This window comes from Chamaea fasciata, unplaced genomic scaffold (genome assembly GCF_029207755.1).
Source record: "Chamaea fasciata isolate MVZ Bird 193981 ecotype frontalis unplaced genomic scaffold, bChaFas1.0.hap1 SCAF_2, whole genome shotgun sequence".
NCBI lineage: Eukaryota > Metazoa > Chordata > Aves > Passeriformes > Sylviidae > Chamaea > Chamaea fasciata.
In genome coordinates, this window is record NW_027094087.1 from 67,422,815 (window position 1) to 67,434,827 (window position 12,013).

General features: G+C 37.9%; 1 protein-coding gene across 3 annotated transcripts in view; it reads left to right on the forward strand.

Moving 5' to 3' along the window:
• SLAIN1 (SLAIN motif family member 1) overlaps positions 1-12,013 on the forward strand; it is a 51,201-nt gene that overhangs the window by 1,354 nt on the left and 37,834 nt on the right. For all 3 annotated transcript variants that reach the window (XM_066176329.1, XM_066176330.1, XM_066176331.1), the window contains exon 2: positions 2,290-2,429. In XM_066176329.1, the coding sequence (XP_066032426.1) occupies positions 2,290-2,429 (140 nt within the window). The remainder of the gene's footprint in view (positions 1-2,289; positions 2,430-12,013) is intronic.

Here is a 12,013-nt window from a genome sequence, read left to right on the forward strand (position 1 = left end):
TTAAGTAACAGTTGGAGAGTATCTGTGTAAGCTTCTATATAGCTTTCTTTTTTATGTGGTTAGTTTTTGAATCAAGCTAAAGTTAATGCCAGGTAAGAATAAAACGCAGTATAAAGAAGCTGAGATGTGTTCAAACATTCTTAATTTTGGTAGAAGATAAAGTGTTCAAAAATTAAATGTCAGAAATGTTTGTGATTGTTGTATGTGCTTCGTGGCGCACAATAATGTGTTTCTGAAAATGGCTTTTGGAAATCATGTACAAATAGTGTGGAAATTTTTGCCAGCGTTGTTTCGTTGTGCGTGTGGTTGGTCTGTGGAGGGCTGGTTTGGGCTTGTCAGTCCAGACTTAAATCAAATTTTACGTTGGTTCTGACTTCTAGCTTTCCTAGCATTAAGGAATATCTAGTTTTTTTTGATAATGTCTTGTTAAACGTAATGCTTTCCTTGTTTACATTTTAGGGTGATAGTCCGGCATAGTTGCATTATGTGCCGTAGTGAAATTTCCAATTTGATTTCCTCCTTGAGAGCAATCCTAATTTTGGGCGCCAGAATTTACCTTTATGTCACACATGCATGTTTCCACAGGCAGAATTTCATGACAGGGATTTGTTGACAAATTCATTCCACTAAGAGTGAGTTGTTTTAGCTGTTGAACATTTTTAGTTCGAGGATAAATCTTCGTCATTGTCTATGAAAGGTCAGGCGTGTGGTGCCAGTTGCTTGGGGCTTTTTAGTAATCTCAGTCTTTAAAGCAAACCGGTATGTCGAAAGCCAAAGCCTTCAGTGCATATCCTAGTTCTTGATTAGTAATTTTATGCCTTAAATACTTCTGGGTTTTTGTGTTTTGATTGCCTTTTTTTGTTCGTTTGTTTTTGTTGTTGTTTTGGTTTTTTTAAAGTGCAGTTACAAGAAACCCCAAAACCAGCCAACCCTGTGGAACTGCAGACAAGTCACTACTTTGTAGTGTTCAGCTTTTTACAAGAAGGCCTGATCATCAGTCCAGATGTTTAGCTTTTGAAGCACTTCTGCAGGTTATCAGGAAACCTGAAACGTTTTCTTTCCTTTGCTTTTTGGTTTTCTCAGTATCATTTTTTAAATGTGTGGTCGGGCACTGCAGGAAGTCTGGGGAAATGAGTCCTCTTCCCAGAGCAGTTCAATAGTTCATCTCTGCTTCGATTGCCAAGAGAGAGAGATAGCAATCACAGTGAGGACATTTATTCCTTGTGAACTGGGTAGATAGTGCTGATTGACTTCAAAGGCAAGAAACGCCACGGAGCAGACTCTGGAGAAGGGGTGCTCTGGTGGTACTTGGGTAGCTCTTGAGCCAAAACTGTGAAAGTGAAATGCTGCCGCTACCTGTTAGCTACCCCCTGAGGAGCAAAATCCTGTTTAGTTTTTGCTCTTGCCTTTCCCTCCCCCTTTGTATAGGCCAGATCCCATTACAGTCTGTGGAGTGTTTTTCTGGTGCCTTAAGAATCTGCCTCTGGGTGTCCCTAGCCCCATGTCTCGGAGGTGGTCAGGCCAGGGAGCTGTGTCAGTCTTGGCAGCAGACAAGAATAGTTTGCTTCCTGGAAGATTTGCACTCTCCCAGGTGAATCGGCATCTGCTGTGCCTGCTAATCTGCCAGGGCAACAACAGCAACCCAGATCTCAGCCTCAAGAATTCTCCCATGAAATCATCTTAAAAACCTGGTTTCCTAAGGTGCCACTGATCAGTTGCCAGATCTTGTCTGAGAACGATGCACATACAGTCCTTTTTTTTGCATATGTGCTTTTTTTTTCTTTTCTGCTGATGTTGAAAATAGATTTTCAGTGTTTCTCATCAAATTTTTTTTAATCATTACAAATACGACTTGAACAACATCTGTTTCATCTGGGAGAAGATAAAATCAGGTGCTGAAATTATCTAAATCTCCAGTAAATATAAGTAATAGGAAAAGGAAGAGCACCTTTGGTGTGTTACAGCACTTAATATATTTGAACTTTGGACAGTGCTGAAATTGAGACAGTGGTAGTGATTAGATGGAAGATTTTAATGTGGAATCTACTTGAACTTTTTTTGGACATGCCAGACCTGTAGAGTTGATACTTTGCCACCTATTTCTTGGAGGAGGGAAGAAAGAAAACTAGTGTAAACTCCTCTGCTTTAGGATATATTTCTTTTTATCAGATATCCTCTTGCAGGGCTTTGGATACATAAATCATAAGTGATCTGATAGGAAAGTGAGCTACAAAAGCAAACTTTGCAGTATTGCGTATCTTGCTGATACTTCTGTGTCTTTTGGTTAAGGTTGTACGTCTTGCCTACCAAGACTCACACTCCTCGAGAGAAATCACTGAGTCCTCTGCAGTGGTGCAGGCGTGTTCTGGATCATCCCACTCCTGAAATAGAAGCTGCAAAACGTTCCCTATGCTTTAGATTGGAGCAAGGTAATCTTATTTTGTTTATTTTGTTATTAGGAGGTTGGCATTTTTGGTCTGGTGTTTCACTCCTCTTGGGAATTTTCCCAATTTAGCAGGCTTTCCACATGGCAGAAATGCAGTTTCTTCCTATGTATGCAAGTCTTTCTTCATTAAATGAATGCTAACAAATGTTTGAATGTTTTTGTTTCTGATCATGCAGTTTTTAAAGTATTTGCCTCCTTTGTTACCCATTTTTTCTCCTTCACAACTTCTTGTTCTAACTTGTCAGTTTTTATCCATGGCTTAAAATAGAGGACCTCCTGGCAAGGAAATATTGATGCTAGCTTTACTGTTGGCATATCTGTTGAGGTTTGAAAAAGGGTGCTTTTCATTTTCTGTATAGTCAAAATTATCATGAGGCTATAAATCATTAAAGGCGTATTTGTCAACATCTAATATAGTGTCAGAACTTTGCTAAGTATAGCACACACCAAGAAGAGCTGTAACTTGACTTTAGTGCTGTTTTGTTGACCTCTCGGTAATCTCAGCTGCTGAGATTGGTTGGTCTGTGCTGGTGAATTTATAGAGTTCTCTGTGTGCTCAAACTTTTGTTTTAAGTAAATACCAGACTTTTGTTATTTTCTTACTGTCTGGGGTCTCATTAAGATTGTATTAAGTGTTGTTGAAGAAAGTGATTAGGGGGGAATATTAAGGTTTATAACTCAGTAGGAAAGAAGAAGAAAATGAACAATACAGGAACATGACAGAAGAAGGAATAAAGCTAATGACAGTGTGAACATATGGCTGTATAAGTTAGCTACAGCCATCATTAAGAGAGATTGAGCATGTTCCTGTATGCTTTGGAGGATGTGGGTAGCTGTGGATGTCTTATCCAAAATCAGGCATTTAACTGAATCAGGCTCTGAAGGTATCAGCCTCTTTGCATTGACTATGAAAGATCCTGCAGTGATTATTGATCTAGAAGTATTTAGTTGAGCTTATTTGCCTCAAGTTACGTGGACAAGCTGTGGTTCCTATATTGGCAATCACCTCATCTAATTTTAGGGTGGACTTAGTTTATTTGGTGTCTGAGTTCAGGTGTCTGTAGGGTGAGCTGAGTTTCGTGTTTGCCTATCAATGGAAGTTTTGTGTGTAGAGTCAGAGGAATCAGGGGAGCTGCTCAGGTGACAAGGTTTAGGTTTTGACTGTAGAATAATTCTCTCGAGTCTCCTGACAGTAATTGGGTGCTTGGCACTCGACCCCATGTACTCGCCTGAAGGTACATCTCTGTGGAGTTGGGCATTCAACAATGGAGTGCAGTCTGGTGTAGAAGCTCTGTTTAGGTTGCCCCACATAGTAGGTAACTAGTGCCCTTTGAGATGGCCTATTACCCTGTTTTCTTCAGGAATCAGGATTCAGGACAGATGCAGACCTTCCAAAGGTCCTGTGCTTTTCCTGTTCTTTAATGATACCTTGGCCTCCCCAAGGGCCTCTCAAGTGGGCAGGCACATCCAAGTATGGACAATGGAGTCAAGCCTGTAATGTCAGTGTAGAAACAAGCAAGAGTAGTTAGTGCATGACCTATTTTTTGCCCTTAAAAGGATTTATTTAAATTGAATAGGCAATAAAGGTTTCAAATTAAAATCACTCTATAGTTCTCAGTTCAGTCTCTCTCTCTGCAGAAGTCACAGCACACGACATATGTCACTGAGTTATGTTGACAATGAGTTACTCTGATCCATATGTTCTGCTGATGGCGATTGGCTCATGAGTTTCCTCTGTAAGAGCTCTGTAAAAAGTTTCTGAGAAATTACATGCCATAAATAAAACCTATTATGGGAGCAGTATGTTCAGGGAGGAAATAGACTTGTGTTTATACTACGGCAATTCTTTGGTAAAATTGCTTTAATTAATAATTCAGTTAAAACTTGATTAACACTCGTATTTCTAAGTACTTTCTTTTAGCACTTGCACGGTTTAAGTAATACATAATAAGCAAATGTCATCTTCCTAGTCTGAGATTTTTAGAAGTTGGTTTCACCATATTTATTTATTCCTTAGTTTTTCAGTCAAATGTGAGACTTTTTAAAGAATATAATAATTTGGTTTTTGAAGTACAGCGAACTTCTGTAACCTGACTTTCCTGTGTTTTGTTTTGCAGTGCACTCAATCAGTGATGTACATGTATAATTATGTACACATAATCCATCCAGATTTTATAAGTGACTCGCTAAGTATGGCATTCTTCTTTTCTGGTACTTAAGTTTCAAACTTTGTACTTGTAAATTGAATGGTGTTTTCCCCTTTTAGCCATATGCCTTGCAAGGGCATTTTCAAGGTATTTTGAAATCTAGTTGTGTCTCTTCTGCTTGGCTCTGAATCAATGGTTAACACTAAATTACTTGAGAACTATTAAATGAGTAGTCAGAAAACATTTATAGTGTACCAGAGAGTGCTTTCTGAAATGGCTTATCGGTAGAATTTGCTTAGTGCATGGTGCATTAGCCAAAAATTAAACCAGTTTAGTTGTTACAGCTCTTTAGGCATCAGAGTGCACATGGAAATAAAAAGCAGTAAAAATTGATTTTTGACTGCAAAGCCAGCATATCTGAATAAGTTCATGCAGAGAGAAGAGCTGTGAGCCAAGAAAAAAAAAATTGCCAGTCTTATTTTTGAGTTGTAACAAATTCCTGTTCTCTTACTAAGATTTTTTCATCCTGCCTTCATTTATTTCTGCTCATGTGAATTTTTCTTACTACATTACATCCTCATTTTCATTAAAGTTTTCATTTGCTTTTTGAAATGTCCCAGCATTAGGATATCTCATAACAAGTCTGAAAGTCTTGTGAGAGACTTCTGCCAACACAGAAGGCAATGAAATAGTCCGACAGCTACTTGGTCTTTCAGGCCCGAAAATCACTTGAAGGGTGGTACTTTCTTTTCACTTAGCTGTGCTCACCAGCCTGTTTCTGATCTAGTGAAAATGATTGTTTTGAGTATTTCATGGTGGAAGTTAAGAATTCATCTTGGCATAAATCCTTAAGGTTTATTATAAGCACAGAAGTGGTCTCCAGCAAGTGGTTCTTCTGTGAACCACTTTGAGAATTTGGGCAAGCTGATCAACATTCCTCTGGTCTACCACTAAGTAGGTAAAGCTTTTATAATGTTTATAATGAACTAGGCTTATTACAAACTGTTTCTGTGGATTAAGCATGCTGGCTTTAAGAAGGATGAAAGTTAAATGTAACCTCCTGTGATGATCTTTGTTTGGAATCATTCCTGTTTTCCCTGAGCAATTACAGTGTTGAGGTAATGTTTGTTGTTTGTTTCAGTTGTTTTATCTGTGTGGGCTGGACTGGATCACATCTTTTTTCTTACTCTTTGTCAGTTATCTTCTGTTTGAAACCTTTCTGGTTTGTTACGCTTACAGCAGTTCTCTGGATATTGTAGCGTCAATTTTCTTGCTGTTTGGATTTTAATCTTGCTGTCTATTTTATTTTTTTAGGGTAATTGAACAGGGCCACCTAACAGTCTTAATGGTGTTGTGGAGCCTCTTCTGTGTTTTTTTGGCAGTAATTGAAGATGTTGGGACATGATTAAGTTCAGTGAGCAGAAAGATCAGCTAGTAAACTTCCTAGCTGATGCAGATGGCTGTAACCCCTCTGAAACTCATGAGATGGTGGTGGCTGACACCCTGGCTGAAGATGCCCTGCCTAACTCCACTTCTGCAAAAAGCTCTGAAGGAGGCGGGTGGATAAACTGAGGACTTAAGAGGCTTAGCAAGGAGTCAGTCTGTAGGAGCTCAGCTTTTATGCAGGGCTTCGAAGTGTAACTCATCCAATTCAGCCTTCCAGATAGGAAGCTTCCCTTTATTGGGGAATATGAAATATTGGCTAGATTCAGAATTTGGCTTGGATGAGTTCTTATTCAGAAATACCATTTCAGATGTTTAAGAACAGTAGGCAGCTGAAGTAGGTTTTGCAATTTGCTTTAGTAGTTTATAGTTTAAAAGAGGTAAACTCTGTTTTCTTTCCTAAATTATTATTGTGCTTCAGGGTGGATGCTGTTACGTCACCTGTGGATGGCAAGGTATGATGTGAAACAGACCCATTGCAGTTTCTTTCCATTGCTTATGATTCCACAAAACAAAAGAGTCTCATTAGAGGAGTTTTACTTGTTACTGTGCTGGATCCCAATGTTAAATATTAGTTAAGGTTGATGCCCAAATATACAACATACCGAGAAAAAAAACTGGGAGGAGACCAAACAAAATGATTTATTTTGATAATACTGTGTTGTTTTTTACCTGTTAAGAAAAAAAAAAATCTAGTAGGTTACAGCTGATAGGGCCCCAGGCAGAAGGTTTTAATTTGTGTAACTTTTGATTCATGCAGAAAGAGACAATGTTCTCTCCCCTTATCCTAGCTCTATTCCACTTTCCATGGGTTCATCGTGAAATAATTTGAGTCTTTAAGATACAGAATACACTTCAACTGTTAAAAACCACTGTCATAGGGAACTTTTGTGCTGTAGTCTGTTAATACCAGAAATAAAAATACTGTCAAGTGAACAAAGATTATCTTGTATGCTTGAGCTGGATCCAGTGCTGAAACAAGGGCAAGGTGGATTTTTGTTTGTTTTTTTCCCTAAAGTAGATTTTTTAGGTTAAATTTTATTTGCTGTCCATTGATGGATCAGATATGTCTGTTGTGATACTCAGAACTGGATTAATAAAATTTCATACAGCTTTCTTGCTCGTATATAATGCAGGTTAGTTCTATGTAAAATGCTTTTGAGGCAGGAAGTTATGTGCAGAGGCTTACAGATGATTGTAGTTTCCATTATAAATAAAATGTCTAAGGCTCTAGAAGGAATGGAAAAAGTGGCATGAGAGGTTTGCTTCCTTTTTGTGTATGCTTCTGATAATAAAAGATTATAAGCAACCATAGCTCTTATCCACATCTTAGCACCTTTTGAGGAATGTGACGTCGTGGAGGTCAGGCTGTTTAGGCATCTTCTGCTGCAGTACAAGCTTAGTGCTTGGAGTGCACCTCTACATGCACAGCAGTTGCTTCCTAATAGATTTCATTTATTTGAAGTAATTTGTTGTAACAGCTGCATAATTATAAGCACTTCTTAGAGGTTTTGCGATTGCTGGTATCTCTGGATTTTCTCGCACAGCTGCTGAGGATTTGTGTATTTCAATTTGGAGGAACTCAGGTTTGATACTCGACTTCCATTTCAAACAGAGTATTTCTCTCTATCACTGTAGCATTGCTACTCTGCAAGTGCACTTGAAGATAGAAGTGTTTGGTGTAAAGCCCTTATGGCAACAAATGCATAGAAGATCAGACACTTAACTTTTGATTAACTTCAGAGATCTCTTGTCTTTTAACTACAGCTCTTCAATGTGATTTCTACTTTTTATTAAATTACAATGTACACACTATTTAGGAATTTAATCATATTTAGGGATTGATTGTTGTGCAGCTCAATTATTTGCTTAGAACAGAGTTCTGGTTATCAATATACTTACAAGAGGAAGCTGAATTCTGAAGTGTATGCAGAGGTAGAGAGGTGGTGGTAGATCTTGACTCAGTTGAGAAGACACCCATCCCATTTTAGAGTGTGGTTTTTTTTAATCCATGCTGACTACTGAGCTGGGATTATCATCTCATCATGAGTGGTTAAACAGCTAGAAACACTGTTAAATTTCATGTCAGGATTTCAGTAGGTTTATTCTTATTTAAAATAACTTACACTCACAATGTAAATTCAAAGCCTGTAATGCACTGTGTGTTTAAAAGCAATAGAGGTAGCATCAGCACTGCTTTATGCTAAAAGTACAGGCACATTTAGTGTTACTTAGCAGAGTACTAACCTCTGGGTTGGCTTCTGAAGTGTGCAAGTACTTTCCTATATAGAAATTAAAAAGAAACCCAAGTTTTAATAATTGACTTGAGGACATTTGGAAGCTTATCCTCTGGAGATATTTTTTCTATTGAAATGAGAACCTTTTCAAAACTGGACTGTTCTTAATGCTGTCATTGCATTCTTGATTTTGATAATCTTATGTGTCTTGCCCACTGTTTATTAGTCCCCAAATTATTGTTCCAGCTTTTGGCTTTCATGTTATCCTTCACGGTCTGTTTTTGATGTCTGCAGAAGAGAGCTGGGAATAACGTTTCAGAATGCAGACAAGTGTGATGGAGGTAGCATTGCTTCTTTACTAAAAGGTTTATTTCTGAATTTTCACTTCCAGGGAGCACTTTGGTTCTAGTCTTCACAATATTGCATCTTTTGGGAAGCTTTTGTTCATACTGGGATGTGTGTGTTTTTATACCATGATCCTTAAGTGTCTTTTGATCGGTTCCTTCTGGGATATAGTCTACAGTCCTGTAAATAGGTCATGCAGTCTTCCTTCTTGGCAATGCCCTTGTGTTTTAATATATTAGAAAGAAGTTGATTATTTGCATTTTCTTTCCTAGGTGTTCCACATTCAGCATCTCTGTTCATGTTTCATGGAAATAAGAGATTTACATCAATCATTTGCTTTTACCTAAGGGTTTATGCAAGAGTTCTTGTAATAAAATAAAATCCTTTTTACTGTACCTGATAATGAAATATAGTCAGTAAGCTCTAATCTGAATACTTGTGGGGCAGAGGCATTCACAAATTTACTTGATCTTTTTTTTTATGTTGCAAGACAGAAGGTGAGTTAGTACAAATGTTAGAGACCCAGGAGTTTAAAAACAAAATTTGAGTGTTCTATTTTTTTTTTCCTTCATGAACTTTTTAAAAGATACTATTATCTTAATTTTACTTCTATTATAAAATTCGTAATTACAAAAAACATTTTCTTGGGGAATATTTGCCCTTAGTGAGGTTGCTGAGCTATTCTGAAAGTCTTTTGCATGTGGATTTATCACAGTAATGGAATGCTTCACTGAAAGCTTCATGCTTAAAAAGTGCAAGGGGAAAAAAAGTAGTGAAAATATATGCCTGTGGGACAAAAAAAAAATTTGTCAGCAAAAAATAGTTGCAACCTAGGTAGTTGCTATTTTGAAAAAAGTTTTGCAGCATTTAAAGATTACATTTTTGGTAATGCTAAAGGAATTAAGTCACAAAGTATACTGCAACAAGTGTTGCAGTATAAAACAATGTCTTATATAATGGGAGTGTTTGGCTATATGAGGTCATGGAAAGATAATATGGGGTAACAATTTTTAAAATAACATTGAGCATAGCATTTTTAAATCTATTTTATGTATTTTTAAATATTTTCTCTTGTGTTGCCAAGACTAAAGAGGTTTTGGATGATGTTCACTGGTGAATTTGGACCACCATTACCACTTCTACAATGTAAAGTACCTGTGTAACCAAGTCTGCACAGCTGGCTGAGCTCAGAACAGCCCCACTTCATAACACCAGAGAAATCTGTATGAAAACGAGATTTTGGGAGAGCTTTTTGCTTGAGAGTAGACAGCTGTTTGCTCAACTTAGCCAGCCCTGTGTGCCCCTCTAATGCAGAGGGGGCCATTGCACTTGCAGTCTGACTTGGAACAAACAAGTTCTCCTACTTCTGGAAAGAAAGGATTGCATTGTCTCTTCCCATTAGGTAGTACCAAGTACCACTGTTGATTTTGCTGCCTGCCCTGTATTAATTCAGGGTGAGGGGACTTGAAGTACACAATTCTAAAATGGTTACTCAGAGAGTTAGAGGTGGGTAACTTTGAAGGTACCCTCATGCAGTCAGATAAATTCCTCTATAAAGGTTGATGAGTTGTGTCCTCTGCTGCATAGGAGAGATCAGTTGCTTTTTCTTAGTTTTGTCTGTAGTTGATGGAGGACAGATTGTTTCTGAGTTAAGTGTGATAAGGATTTGTAACTAAATATTATGCATGATTTCATTGAACCTTAGTCATTTAAGCTAGATTGCCTGGGAGAAGCTGTCTGTGCACTGATTCTGAAGAAGCCGAAGGACAGTCCACCCAGCCATTCTTAAGCAGTTGTGTGAAATGAGTCTGGAGATAGTAATTTCTCTCCAGTAATTAGAGAAGAACCTTGTAGTACTTAACATCAGAAGGATTTGGATGCAAAATTACTTCATATTTTTAACAAGTTTTGAGTACCCTCTGTATTTTGCAAGAATAACCCTGATCCCTTTCATTCAGGGGTGTTTTATCATTGTCTCCTATTTCTTCAGTTGTGGCACTCTCGACCTGGTTTGTAATCATTTGTTTAGAAGCTAAGCTCATCCTCCAAAATGAGGACACAGGATGCTTGGGGATTTTTTTTTGTGTTTTCACATACCTAGTAGCTATCTGTATCTTTCCATGAAAGGCACAAAAGTTCTGTTCCACATTCCAATCACTGGTGAAATGGTGTAAATTCTATTGTTGTGTCTGCTAGTCTTAAATTAGATACATGGGATATTGCTTTGTGTTGTATCACAGAGGAACATCTGTGTGATTGAATCTTCCTTGGAAATATATTTTGTAGCTCAATTTCCAGCTCCAGACATGGGACTGTTCCTCTTGTGTCTGACTGTAAGGACTTCATTTTTGGGTCTCGATTATTTATGTGAATTCACAGAACATATAATGGTCCAGGTTTGTTCCACCCATTTTTAGGTTTGTGTAGTAAATACACAGTTTAAGGTTCAGCCACTTTGACTGTGATCCATTGATCTTAGTGAGCATGCCAAGCATTATCTGGCACTCTTTTCCATCCTTGAGGTATCTAGGTGGGCAGATGGGTATGATACAGGATCTGCACAACAGGCTCACTGAACTGGACCAGCTGGAGCGCCTAAAATGTCATTACATTCTGGTTTTAGATGACTGAAACATGTCCTTGCTGTTTTATGCTGAAGGATTGGTTCTGCTCCAGACTGTAGGTGTTAAAATGAGGCTGTCTACAGTAGGCCCTTCTGTGTGTAAGTATGCATTGTTGTGTCTTTTCTGTTTAGAATTGCTTTTTACATATAAGAAAATACAATATGCACTTTATATTGATGCTGTCATTTCACAGAAAAATTGTCAGTACACAAGAAAGTAAGTGCAAGATCACTTGTGGTAAAAAGTATTCCACTGCAAGTTAACTAAGCAGTATTAGCTGCTCACTACTTCATTTAAAATCACTTGAAAATTTTGTAAAGATTTGTGTCAGAAGTTAAAAGTATGCTCTTAGGGCTAGGGGCTCTAATTTGTTTTATGCTTTAGGGGTGGCTCATATAATGTAGCTCCAATTTCATTGGGCTCAAGGTCCTCCACCAGAGCAGACTTAATAAGAGAGTAGGATTTAGTAATATGTCTTTAGAATTTGCATCTGTATGAATGGTACCATATATTTTTTTAATTACTATTTTGTTTTATTCTAGAGTTAGTTGGCTCTTGATGTATTTGTGACTTTCATCTTTAGGGAATATTTTTCATCATAATATATTTGAAGTCCGTTGTGAGTGCTGGGCACGGTTTTGTGGCCTGCAGTTACATGGGTGATAGCAACTGAGTCATCTGGTGTGTTGTTGCCTCCAGGTACATAGGATTTGGCTCAGCATCCTAACATCCTAATGGCCTTTCCTCCTAAAAGTCTACCATGTCCTTCAA